A 14120-nucleotide genomic window follows, 5' to 3' on the forward strand; every position below is an offset into this window, starting at 1 on the left:
ACAAAAAAATAAATATATACATATATACAACTGGCAGAAAAAGGAAAATGGACAGGTATTACCTCTCTCGATTTCCCGGCTCTGATCTGTTTTGAAAGGGTGAGACAAGGCAGCTCCGTTTAGGATATGACACCATTCTCCTCTCACTCCACTCCACATTCCCATCTCCTGGACTGGCTAAGTCCCAGGACTTTCAGCGTTCATTACTGGAATGGCATTTTCCCATCCGCATTTACGGGTTTTGAATTTGGGGCCTGAGCACTGTCCCTGAGCAATTTTGTTTGAGGCTAGTGCTCTACCACTTGAGCCACGGTGCTGCTTTCAGCATTTTGCTGGTTCTCTGTAGTTGAACTCTCAATCTGGCTCCTTGCTGGTTAACTGGGAGGTGGAATTTTAGAGAGATTTTTCTTTTGCCCGGGCTGGCTTTGAACTGTATCCAAGGAGTCTTAGTCATACAAGCCCCTTTTATCTCCAATTGAGCAACGAGGAAAACAACAGAGATAATCCATTTATAACTTGTTGAGAACTGACCAAAAACTGCTTGTTAAGGTTTTGCTGTAACACTTAGAGAACATGAGACCTATGCGCCATCAACCTGAATCACACCATTTAATCTTACTGGCAAGAAAGAGAGAACACAGATAAATGACAACCGAGGGCAAAGGGTTAAAGCAGTGTGGAATCCTCAGTCCCAGCAGTGGCTGTGTCCCTCATCCCAAATTGGCAGGTTCCATGCCATGCGATGGATAGATCTGGCCAAGGCTGTAGTGGCATCTCTGGATAGACTGTCACAAACATCAACACTTTTGTTTCCCTTAAAACAGATTATCCAGCCTTCCCAGTCCTCAAAGGCGGGGGTGGGAGCCAGGCGCAAAGCAGTTTTTGCCCAAAACTCGGCACCGCTCGCAGCCATCGGGCGGCAGCAGGTCGAGTCGCCCCAGGCGTCCCAAGCACACAGTCGCTGCTGCCGCCATGTCTCCAGAATCAGGTGCCTGCCGCTGCCCGCGAACCCCAACGAGGGCGCCGGCCTGGCCCGTAAGCACCCAGAGCGCCACCGCCCAAGGCCACACGGGCCCCAGTGCATGCCGCCGGCCCGTAAACCCTAGCCGGGGCACCCAACCCGGGGTGCGCGGAGCAGGACCGACCCCAGCTCGAGGCCGCCGCCTTCGTGCTCCCACCTCCCCCACCGGCCGGCTCGCTGTGCCACGCCATGCTAGGCGAGCCCCCCCACCACAGTTGGTGGCCCAAAGATTTCCGCAATAGATGCCCGGCGCTGCCCGAGGCCACACAGGCCCCAGCGCATGCTGCTGTCTGTGAACCTGAGCGGCCCCCCCCCCCCATGGCTGTGCGGAGACCAAACGTCCCCTGCGCTCCCCTGCCGCACGCCTTGAGGGCGGCAGAAAATCCGCTTCTCTCTCTATGCTTCTGCCCCATCTGGATGGCCACAACCCTCCTCTGAAAACCCACTTAGTGCAATCTGTGGGGTTGCTGAACCCCGAAATTCCCGGCTGTGTGTTCCCGCCCTGCGTTCGGGCGCCATATGTTGAGGCCTCTGAGGACCCCTTTTCCCCTACCTCCTGGGGAAAATGCCTGAACCCCAAAAACTATGAAAGAGCACTCGGACTTGTCTTCTGCCAGCAGAAGGCAAAAGCGTACTCTCATGGATTATGCTAAGTTTAGGAAAGCTTGCCGACGCCTCCCCTGCCCCCCCCCTCCCCTCACAGAGCGGCAGCAGGAAGAGAGACATCAGGGAGACACCTTGATGGTTGAATGGGTCTCAGCCGCCCAGAGGGCAGGGAGAAGGATTTATTACGAAGGCGGGAAGGGAAGGACTTGGCTAATTGGCTGAGCCGGGCTGTCTCGGCAAGAGTGGCATCCTGGGACTCCCCCCACAGGCTGATGTCATGCCCCAATAGGACCGCCCCTGGGCTGTGGCGGCGCCATCTTGAAGGCATCCACGTGGACCCGAGATCGAGACAGGAGGCAGGCTGAGCCAGAACTACTCCTTCCAGTGCTGGACCCGGAAGGCGTAGGAGTGGCTTCCGGCCATATGGCCCCAGGACAGGAGGAGGGGCGGGTCAATTGGGGACCGCCCCTCTACGTTTGCAGCCAGCATCCCCACATATAAAGATAGGTAAGCCTTATTCTCCCAAGATACTTTTTCTTTTTTGCCTTCCTACAAAAACTGCCTGTGTCATTCCTCTGATTCTGTACCATCATGGTTATCAGAAATGAGGAGTACTCTTCGAATTTTTGAAGATTTGTATTACTGATCTTTTAAAAATTTAACAGTATGTTACAGAAATTAAGGATGGTCATCAGTTTTTATATTCCTCATTAGTGTTGCAGAAATACCTAAAATATTTGATTGTCCTGATTGAACCACTCATAGTATCATATTTAGAAATAGCAAACCAAAGTCTATAACAATGAGTTCCATAGTAGTTTGGAAACTAGCTTTTTCTTTTTTCTTTCAAACTTGTTATCTTGGGAGGGACCGCGAATGAACAGGGAGCTTGAAGAAGTGCCAGTATGGTTGAAATAGTTCATGTATGCACAAAATGAAATAATGAAGTTGTTGAGATTGTTTGGGAAGGGATAGGGTGATTAATATGGAGTGGGGGTTTTTGACAGAGGGGAGCTATGTTTCCTTGCTTTTATAAAGTTTCTAATTCATGTTTCAGTCATAATTCTGTTGAACCAAAGACTTGTGTCATTTGATTTCAAGCAGTAGAGAAGTTGATGAGTAGAAATCTACCTCTGGTTATGAAAACTTGGAACTGAAAGCTATAAGCAAAATCTCTAAGTTGAAGAATTAATCATATTCACCTGGTTAATTCATAGTATAATCTTAGAATCAGTAAATTGGTTGTACATAGAATCCAGCCTGCACCCTGTTTTGTTTTTTGCAAGTGCTGGGGCTTGAATCGTGGCCTGTGATTGCTTGGCTGGCACCTTCCCATTGAGCCTTGCTTCCAACCTTGCTTTCTGTTTATTTTGAAAATGGAGTACTTCAGACTTTTCTACGTGGGTTGCCTCAGAACTGTGATCTTCCGTTTGTCAACTTACTGAGTAGGTTACAGGTGTAAACCACATGCCCATATTGCAGTCTTGGTTTTGTACAGTCTACAACCTGGTAATTTTTTTTTTTTAGTCATGGGACTTGAACTCTGGGCCTAGGTGCTGTCCCTGAGCTCTTCACCTCAAGGTTAATGCTCTACCACTTAAGCCACAGCCCCACTTCTAGTTTTCGGGTGGTTAATTGGGTTAAATAAGAGTCTCACAGACTTTTCTGCCTTGGCTGACTTTGAACCACTATCATCAGATCTCGCCTCCTGAGTGTGGGCTCTCTCTCTCGACTTCCCCTCGCTTGGGGGGGGAAGGGGTTTGTCCGCCCCTTCCTGGGGTTTGTCCGCCCCTTCCTGGGTGGCCCTTTATCGCTCTCACGTGGGAGGGATGGCCACAGGTAGCCTCGTCTCTCTCTCGACTTCCCCTCGCTTGGAGGGGAAGGGGCTTGTCCGCCCCTTCCTGGGTGGTCCATTATTGCTCACGCGGGAGCGATGGCCAGGGGTAGCCTCGGTGGCGTGTGGTCGCAGGGTTCCCCAAAGCCGCCAAGAACAACACGGACGCGTGGGTCCCTGGAGAAAAACCTCTAGGGCTTCTGTCTATTCAAATGAGGAGCCTCCCAGATATACTCCAAAGGCGGGCACAACAGAGGGGCCCCTGATTGGTCCCAAGGGGCTGTCCCTCAAGTAATGTCAGACTTCCTTCTCTTCCTGTTAAAGACAGGAAGGGGAGGGACAGGCTGAGGTCAGCTGTGGCCCCTTAAAGGTGCAGCTGACCCCAACACTGAGTAGCTAAAGTAACAGGTGTGAGCCACCAGATGCCTGGCTTTATTTTTATTTTTTAAAACTAAACAATATCGCAGCACAATTTGTCATAGCTAAAATATGGAACCAACCCAGATGCCCCTCAGTAGACAAATGGACCAGGAAAATGTGGTACACATATATATATATATATACACAATGGAATTTTATGCCTCTATCATAAAGAATGACATTGCCCCATTCATAAGGAAATGGAAGAACTTGGAAAAAATTATTCTAAGTGAAGTGAGCCAGAACCAAAGAAACATGGACTCTGGTTTCCCAAATAGGGAATAATTAGCACAGGTTTAGGCTAGTCACAGCAGAGGATCACAAGAGCCTAATAGCTATGCCCCTATGAACGCATAAAATGATGCTAAGTGAAATGAACTCCCATGTTATGGAAACGCTGTTATATCACTGTTGTAATTATTTCAACATGCCATGTGAAACCGTAGCTTCTTTTGTTGATGATCCTTTTGTATCCCCTTCCTGTGGTTGTACCTACACTATCACTGTATCTCATCTGAGTACACTGGATACTGTATATACTAGTATTAGAACTAGGGAAGTGAAAGGGAATTATCTAAATCGAGAGACAAAGGATAAAAAGACAAACGACTCCAAAAGCAGTACTTGCAAAACCATTTGGTGTAACACTGAACAACTGAACACCTCGGGAGGAGAGGAAAAGGGGGAGGGGGGGGAAATGAAGGAGGAGGTAACAAACAGTACAAGAAATGTACTCAAGGTGGGCTGGGAATATGGCCTAGTGGCAAGAGTGCTTGCCTCCTACACATGAAGCTCTCAGTTCAATTCCCCAGCACCACATATATGGAAAACGGCCAGAAGGGCGCTGTGGCTCAGGTGGCAGAGTGCTAGCCTTGAGTGGGAAGAAGCCAGGGACAGTGCTTAGGCCCTGAGTCCAAGGCCCAGGACTGGCCAAAAAAAGAAAAAAGAACAAAAGAAATGTACTCAAGGACTAACGTATGAAACTAACCTCTCTGGACCTCACTTTGACAATAAAAAAGTATTAAAAAAAAAAAAACTAAACTATATGAAACAAAGATTGTATGTGGCCAGTAAAACTTAAAATATTTATTATCTGGCACTTAATAGAAGCAGCTTGGTGATAGATGCTTAGTGTAAATGTATTTCTCCTTTTATACAGTATTATGAATTCACTGGGGCTTCAATAAAATAAGTAAGAACCCCAGGAATACCCTTGACCTTGGTTTGTGGTATTTTTTTCTACCTTTCTGAAATGTATAGTCTGTACAGAAGACAATGATACTGAACATCAAGTTTTGGGTGCTATTGATGGGAAATCACAAACCAGGTGATTTTAATAGAACTTTGAGACTCAAAAAAGAGAATTTTTTTTAAAGGTTTACTTCCCATTAGGGTATAACTTAAGAACTGAAAAAAGAGACAAAGAATCCCGGATCCATTTGTAAAGTTTGGAGGGAAGATAATAGTCCTACAGTCCTGTTAACGTTTTGTTTCTTTTATCATCACATATTTTCTGCCAACTTTAAAAAATTCTTTACATATTTGTATATCATAAAAATATCTAAATTTACAATGCATAGGTCATGATGTCACTTGGTTTATTAATATAACTTAGTTTTATAGTTTTAAACCTTTGCTTACTACATATAGTTTTAATACAGTCATGATTCCTTTTAAGTAATTGATACAGTAGGAGTCACACTGGGCCTAACCAAAGGTCCTTGCTTCAGACTAACTGGTAGGGCTTGGCTTACTTAACTATTTACATTGCCTTATTCTGCTTTTTTTTTTTAATGCTGTAACTGAGACTTGAACTCAGGGCTGGAGTCTGTCCCTTAAAGGCTGGTTCAGAGTACAGATGAGCTGGGTGCTACAAATAGAGATGAGCAAAAGAAATTTGTATGGCTGATAGAGTTAATAAATTAGGGCAGTTAACTCTTCACATAGAAATCATTAGATCTTAAGTAATAGAGAAGCAAACATGTAAATAATTATTGTTTAACAAACATCTAATGTTTATTTTTGGCCTTTGTGTATTAATAATTCATTTCACCTTCAACAACTGGCCACATGTAAACTTGCATATAAGGCATCATTTTACATAGGTAATAAAATGTGCCCTAATGCCACAGACATGGAAATGATAGAGGAGAGTGTTAAGGTGAGCAGAGTGATGCCATTGTTACCCCCAGATTAAGAGCAAGAAACTGGCACAGAGCAGGGTGCATGATATGCTTGAGAATGCAGAATTAGTGTTGGCGTCAAGATCTGATCACTTGTGTTTGTGAAGCCTATGCATATTCTTAGGGCACAACAATCTCTTCCACAAAGTGGCGAGTCATCCAGTTGGTATTATAAAAGCTGTAGAGAGGTGGTTATGAAGCCAGGTTTAGAATCGAGCAAGATTTTCATCAACACAGGCAAGGAATGGGAGTAGTAAGATCTGAAATTGGTTATGATTTAACTTGCCTTCTGTCTATTGTCTCCAAAACTGATGATCCAAGTTTGCCTTAACTACTAATGCATGTCTAGTACCCAAGTACATCTTTTGAGATAGAGTTTTCCAAAGTTGCCTATACTTGATAACTTACTTTATTTTTTTCTTTTTCTTTTTTTGCTAGTCCTGGGCCTTTGGACTCAGGGCCTGAGCACTGTCCCTGGCTTCTTCTTGCTCAAGGCTAGCACTCTACCACTTGAGCCACAGCGCCGCTTCTGACCATTTTCTGTATATGTGGTGCTGGGGAATTGAACTCAGCTTCATGTATCCCAGGCAAGCACTCTTGCCACTAGGCCATATTCCCAGCTCCTTCATAACTTACGTTCACAGAGGCTGTGATTCTTAATAGCTAGAGCAAGATATATGTTCGGCTATCTTCTCTGCTTAGGTGACACTCTTTTAGTGGCAGTTTGTTGTTCCTATTCAATTTATAGCATTTCTCAAGTCATCACTAATCAACCTAAACCAGTACAGAATTACTATCTTAAGTTTGTTAAAAAAAAAATTTAACAACTTATTGCAGTAACTTTTTCTTATGGAGATTCAAAATGTCTGTTGGTTAAGGTCATATTTAACATAATATAATAAAGTAAGCATGATATATCTTTTTTTTTTTCTTGCGGTGAGGATCAAACCCAGGGCCTGTATTCTCTAATCTCATGTATGCCCTGCTTTTTAAACAAAACTTACAAACTTAAAATTATTAGGGTAGAGTTAACATTTGAGTAGTAAAGGATTTTTTTCACTACAAAAGGAAGCGCTAGCAGAAACAATAGCTAATATTGAATGTTTGCAACATGTAGGGCATTATTAAAAGTATTTTCACTCATTAGTACATTGATTCTCTTTTATCCATGCTTCGTCTGTCCCCCTTATTTCATATACAAGGAAAATACAGCCTAGGCTGGATATTGAAAGCAAACAGCTGGCTCACAATGAACTTTAATGTGTCCAACTCTATAATGCTTGCGCTGTATACTGGAAGTATTCTAGAAATTTTGTTAATCGGTAACAGGTTAGTTGTCCACTTTTTTAAACTCAGAAAAATGTACAGGCTTTATATTGTGTTTGTCCAGGTATAAAATTAGAGATTGCTTGATTTTTAAAATTTTGTTTTTTCCTTATCACCACACATCTTTTTGTTTTTGCCTGTCCTGGGTCTTGAACTGCACTGTCCCTGGCTTCTTTTTGCTCAAGGCTAGCTAGCACTCTATCACTTGAACCACAGCACCGCCTCTGGCTTTTTCTATATATGTGATGCTGAGGAACCGAACCCAGGGCTTTATATATATGAGGCAGGCATTCTACCACTAGGCCATATTCCCAGTCCTTACCACACATCTTTATACTTTGTCCAAGTCGTCCTGTTGTGTCTGTGGGTCCCCGTCCATCTCCCCCTCCCCACCTTCTGAGCCTTGGTATTGTCCTGAGCTGTCTTTTGCTCAAGGCTAGGACTCCACCACTTGAACCACAGCCACTTCTGGCCTTTTCTGAATAGTATTGGGGGCTAAGAGTCAAGCACTTTTCTGCCAAATCTAGCTTTGGACAATGATCCTCAGATCTCAGCCTCCTGAGTAAGATTTAAAGGCATGAGCACCGGTGCCCAGCTTTTTGTCCGACTATTAACTGCTCTTAATTGTGTCTTTAATTTCTAATTTTTTTTTCCAATACCAGGACTTGAATTCAGGTTACAGCTCTTACCACTTGAGCCACACATTTAGCCCAGATTTTTGCTAGTTATTCTAGAGATGGAGTCTCAGATCTTTCTGTCTGCTTGGCTTCAAACCAGTCCAGATCTGCGTCTTCTGAGTAGCTAGGATTTCAGCATGGACACTGAAGCCCAGTGTCCATTCAAAATTTTAGTAAGCCTTTAAATGCCATAGAAGTATTTATCTACTTCTCTACCTATTTTTCTATTGCTTTTTTTCCTATTGTTCTCTCTCTCTCTCTCTCTCTCTCTCTTTCTCTCTCATCAGTTGTGGGCTTTGAACTCAGGGTCTGAGCACTGTCTTTGGGTCCAAGCTAATGCTCTACCACCTTGAACCATTTTTGGTTTTCTGGTAGTTAACTGGAGATAAGTGCCTCACTGACTTTCCTGCCTGAGCTGGCTTTAACTATAATCTTCAGATCTCATTCAACCTTTTGAGTAGCTAGGATTACAGGCGTGAGCCACCAGCACTTGGCTTGCTTACTTTTCTTAAATCTACAAGTTCATATTTTATGAGCTTTTCATTAAGGTGATATGTGATTACCTTATTCTGTGTATCAAGTATATCATTAAGAACTTGGGCACATTAGTTCATTTAGAACTGTTGTTAACTAGCAGCTAGTAAACATAACTCAGTTTAAGTTAGGCATAGAAAAGTAATAAACCATTGATGGTTGCATTGTGGTCCTCACTGTCTGGAACATCAGAATTAGGAAGTAGAAATGGCCTCTGAATAGCCAAAACCTATGGTAAAGCTCACTTCTTTAGAAGTATGTCAAGCCCTTGATACATCTTGAATACTTTTTTTTGCCATTAGTCCTGGGGCTTGGACTCGGGGCATGAGCACTGTCCCTGGCTTCTTTTTGCTCAAGGCTAGCACTCTACCACTTGAGCCATGCGCCACTTCTGACTTTTTCTATGTATTTGGTGCTGAGGATCAAACCAGGGTTTCATGTATATGAGGCAAGCATTCTACCACTAGGCCATATTCCCAGACCTTAAATACTTTTTAATAGCAGCCATGCTATAGATGAGTTAACGCCTATCTGATTTGGTAGTTAATGCCAAGTGATAGTAGGCTTGTATTCATGTGTACAGGATACTATCATAGCAAGAAGACAAACGCTAAATATAACGAACTGCACATTGAAAAAGTCTGAACTTGTCTAATTTTTGAGGAAAAAAATGGTCTACATACTTCATTGTGAAGGGCAAATTCAACATGTTTCTGTACTTAAAGGAGTAGGGCTCATGCCTATAATCCTATTTAGGAGGCTGACATCTAAGGATCACAGTTCAAAGCCTGCCTTGGCAGGAAAGGCTGTGAGACTCTTGTCTCCAATTAGCCACCCAGGAAACTGGAAATGGACCTGTGCCTCAAAGTGGTAGGACACTTGTCTTGAGTTGAAGAGCTCAGAGACAGAACCCAGGACTAGAGTTCAAGCCTTACGACTGACAAAAAAAACAGGCCCAGTGTTAGTGGCTCAGACTTCGAATCCTCTCTACTCAGGAGGCTAAGGTCTGAGGATTGCAGCTCAAAGCCAGCCCAGGCAAGGAAAGTCCAAGAGACTCTAATTTACAGTTCTCTACAAAAAAACTGGAAATGGAAGTCTGGCTCAAGCAATAGAGCACTACCCTTAAACAAAAGAGCTCAGCAACAGCACCCTGGCCTAGAATTCAAACCACAGTATTGGTGCGCACACACACATAGGCTGAGTGTGGTGGTACATGCCTAAAATGCTAGCTCCCTAGAGGCTGAGGCAGGAGTACAAATTCAGTACATTCAATTTTCCTGATATTGTTGCAAAGCATAAAAGAAATAGAGGAATAACAATAAATCTCACTAATATGCTTTCTTTCTCAGCAGCCACCAAAAAAGACATCTAAAAAAGAAAAACCTAAACCAAAAGCTACTTCTAAAAGTAAAAAGTCTGTGAAAAGTGCTAATATTAAGAAGGCAGATAGCAGCACCACCAAGAAGAATCAAAACAGTTCGAAGAAAGGTATGTTAGCTATGACTGGCTCGGCTTAGAGTAAGGCTCAGTAATAAAGATCTGCCTGCTTAGCAAACTAAGGACCTGGGTTCCGATACCAGTATTGCTAAAGAAATACATTAGCAACTTAAGATACTATGTATGTTTAAATATGTGTAGAAGACAGTGAACTTTAAGAACACTGGCTGGAAGCATGCCAGATTTTAGAAATCTTTCAAAGTTTATATACTTTCAATGCATCTTTTGTATGTAATTTATGAATTATTTTAAAATTAAAAATTTTTAATGTGATGTCTAATGGGGGGTATCATACTCCCTTGACAATGAGTTTATAAATTTAGTTTTGCTATGTAAGAAAAAATTTTATTCACATGTAATGTATCTTTTAGAAAGTGAATCTGAGGATAGTTCAGATGATGAACCTTTAATTAAAAAGTTGAAGAAACCGCCTACAGATGAAGAGTTAAGGGAAACAGTCAAGAAATTATTGGCCAGTGTTAACTTGGAAGAGGTCACAATGAAGCAGATTTGTAAAAAGGTAATTAGAGGTTTTAGATCATATTTGATTTGAAGCTACATTTTGTGTATTCATTAAGTATTTGCTGAACTGCTAGGTGTCAAGTCACTCTTACGGGTGTTAGGATACTACTTGAAGTGGTCATAAAATAGTCTCAATAAACTTTTTATAAACAGTAGGCTGAATAAAGTGGGACTGAACACAAAATTTAAACTGTTGTATATCAAACTCCATAGGGATCTTTTTTTAAGATCTGGAAACTTGGTCTTGCACGTCATTGACAGGTACTCTTAATAGTGAGCCAAAGCTCAACTTCTGGCATTTTGCTGGTTAATTGGAGATTGGACTTTACTGCCTGGGCTAGCCTTGAACCATGATCCTCAGATCTCAGCCTCCTGAGTAGTTAGGTTACAGGTATGAGCTATCAGTCCCTAGCTCTTCACATTTTTTCCCCCCCCAAATAGGGTCTTGCTTGCTGTCCAGGCAAACATCTGGGCAAGAGCCAGTTACTTATAGGCCTTTTCTCTTTTTCTTTTTTCTTTTTTCTTTTTTTTTTTTTTTTTTTTTTTTGCCAGTCCTGGGGTTTGAACTCAGGGCCTGAGCAGTCCCTGAACTTCTTTTTGCTCAAGGCTAGCACTCTACCACTTGAGCCATAGCACCACTTCAAGCTTTTTCTGTATATGTGGTGCTGAGGAATCAAACCCAGAGGGTCCATGCATGTTAGACAAGCACTCTTATCACGAGGCCACATTTCCAGCCCTACTTTAGGCCTTTTTGTTGTTGGTGGTTGTAGGGCTTCACCTCAGGGCCTGAAGCTTTACCACTTTGGGCCACAGCTCCATTTCAAGTTTAATTTTGGTTACTTGAAGATAAGAGGGCTGGGAATGTGGCTTAGTGGTAGAATGCTTGCGTAGCATACATGAAATCTGAGTTCGATTCCTCAGCACTACATACACAGAAAAAGCTAGAAGTGGCACTATGGCTCAAGTGGTAGAGTGCTAGCTGTGAGCAAAAGTTCAGGGACAGTGCCCAGGCCATAAGTTCAAGCCCCAGGCTGGCTTTGAACCATGATCCTCAGATCTCAGCCTCCCAAGTAGCTAGGATTACAGGTGTGAGCCATTAGTGCCTGGCTACTTTGGCTAACAGGTATACACCACGAGTTCTTGAAAAAGTTTCTTCTCGAACTGTTTTATTCCTGGGCTGGTCTGAAACTGATCCAACCTTTAGCCTCTTGAGTAGCTAGGATTGCATGCTCAAGCAACTGGTATCTGACCTAATATGAAAATTTGTTGATGCATCCTTAGATTACATATATATAGACCACCTTTCCTCTTGGTAATATGGCAGGTAAGCTGTCACACAAGAAGTCTTAACTGCTATCGTTGTAAAGGGCTTCTAATAGATTACAAAATATTTTTAAAGTCTTGAACATGATTTTTAATGCATTAAAAATTTTACTACAGGTATATGAAAATTATCCTGCTTACAAGTTAACTGGAAGAAGGGCCTTCATTAAAACAACTGTAAAAGAGGTAAAAGTATTTGTTTTCCTAGCATTATTTTGGACATAGAAAAAAAATCATGTGTATTAACTACATGTATTTTCAAAGTACTCTTTTACATTTGATCCTCAGATTTCTTTGTAAATTAAATGCGGAGATATGTCTAGTAAAGCTCAGAGTAGATAAGGTCATACATAATGCCCGGTGAGCAGGCCTCTCCTGAGGCAGGCAGCAGCTTGAGGGCCGCTTCCTGACCAAGAGTTGCTCAGTTCTATGTGATCCCAACTGCTTTCCCAAGGCCACAGTAGCAAAACAGATGTGAAGAAATAGAATAAGGTTTTATGGTTTACGTGTACTGGATAGTATATGTTGTGTATGGTAAAACGGTGTTTCTTTTTCATTACAGCTAATTTCTTGAGGACAGATGACTTGTTCCTTTAGATTTGAAGATCGGACTTATACCATTATACCAGCAAAGAGAATGTATCTCCTTTTATCTCCTTTTCTAAATCCTTGTAAAATGTGTTGCTGACCTTTTTATTGTTACATATATTTGAGTTTGCTGTTTTAAATTGCATTTCTATGCAGTTTTTAGTCTAAAATCTTGCATGGCATTGTCCCTTGCTTTTATAGCTGTATTTTGTACATTTTGGATTTCTCTATATGAGGTTATAGATTGCTGACCTGTTGTGGGGGCTTTTTAGTGCACTAATTTAGCTTGCTTAGGACATAAGTTTTAATCACGTAGAACAAAAGTTACTATAACTGGCACTTATACATGCAGAGACTGTTGCAGTACTTAGTATAGGAAGTGCTTTGAATACACCTCCTGTGTTGGTGTGGAAACTTAGTGACAGTGTGTTCATATTAAATCACACAAGCAGTGACTCTCCAGATGGCTGAATTGGGACTTCTGCATGTGTATATATATATATATACATATATATATGAAATTGTCAGCATGACAAATAGATATTTTTGTATTTTTCAAAACCAATTTGTTGTATATAATGTTTTTTTTATTTCTTTTGTGCAGATCAATTTTTAAACTCTTGTACGTAGGTAATCACACTTGTAAACTATGAAACGTCAGTGTTCAGCCAGATGGTATGATGGAGCAGAGGGCAGAGTTCAGTGACTGGAATACTCATGGAGCTGTTCAGTTCTGCTTTTCCCTAAAAGTGTCATCACTCTGTAGTTTTAGCATTAACTGCATACAAAAGTGTCTCATTAAGTTTTATATTGTCAAGACCAAAATCAACACAAGACTTAGAGAAAGAGTAGCATTAAGTAAACAGATTTGGCTTATAATAAGTAAACTGATTTTTTGCTTTTGACCACCTTTGTAATTATGATAAAAGTATCAGATGTAATGCCAGAAAATGTATGGGCAATAGTATTTCTCAAAAGGTTTTTTTTTTTTTTTTTTTTTGGACTCAGGGCCTAAGCACTGTCTCTGGCCTCTTTTTGCTCAAGGCTAGCACTCTACCACTTGAGCCACAGCGCCCCTTCTGGCCATTTTCTATATATGTGGTGCTGGGGAATCGAACCCAGGGCTTCATGTGTACGAGGCAAGCACTTGCCACTAGGCCATATTTTCAGCCCCCAAGTTTTAATATTTTTAATGGAGAAATTTAGTATTTGTGGAATCAGGGATGGGCTATATAACATAGGTTTGAAATTTCAGCCAATCAGGATTCTAAGTGATCAATATGGACTACCCCAAACTTAAAAGACAGAATTCCGTCTTTTAAGTTAGTCTTTAAAAGCCTATCTATAATTTAAAATATGCTGCTTATGACAAGTATTTGTAACACTGTTTAAAGACATTTACATAATAGTACAGAATTACATGAAAAGTATTTTTCATAGACTATATACACACGCACACCACACAATTAGGACATTAGGGAAAGGTATACTTGACTAAAAGAGTAAATAGAATATGCAATAGCCCTAAAAATTGGCTTTTGATTATAATTATTGAATAAACCTTGTTACTAAAAACCAATTGTGTTTTA

At 41.7% G+C, this 14120-nt stretch overlaps 1 protein-coding gene across 3 annotated transcripts in view; it reads left to right on the forward strand.

Annotated features, from left to right (window-relative positions):
• The window catches only part of Dek (DEK proto-oncogene), a 30833-nt gene extending 16723 nt beyond the window's left edge, over positions 1 to 14110 (forward strand). For 2 of the 3 annotated variants that reach the window (XM_048348407.1, XM_048348406.1), the window contains exons 8-12: positions 9951 to 10089; positions 10470 to 10618; positions 12061 to 12129; positions 12506 to 13509; positions 13710 to 14110. In XM_048348407.1, coding sequence (XP_048204364.1) covers positions 9951 to 10089; positions 10470 to 10618; positions 12061 to 12129; positions 12506 to 12517 — 369 coding nt within the window. In that variant the 3' untranslated portion in view covers positions 12518 to 13509; positions 13710 to 14110. The remainder of the gene's footprint in view (positions 1 to 9950; positions 10090 to 10469; positions 10619 to 12060; positions 12130 to 12505; positions 13510 to 13709) is intronic. The other variant, XM_048348408.1, reaches the window with a different exon arrangement.
• The last annotated feature ends 10 nt before the right edge of the window (positions 14111 to 14120 follow it).

The sequence above is a fragment of the Perognathus longimembris genome, chromosome 6 (assembly GCF_023159225.1).
Source record: "Perognathus longimembris pacificus isolate PPM17 chromosome 6, ASM2315922v1, whole genome shotgun sequence".
In the NCBI taxonomy this organism is placed as follows: Eukaryota; Metazoa; Chordata; class Mammalia; order Rodentia; family Heteromyidae; genus Perognathus; species Perognathus longimembris.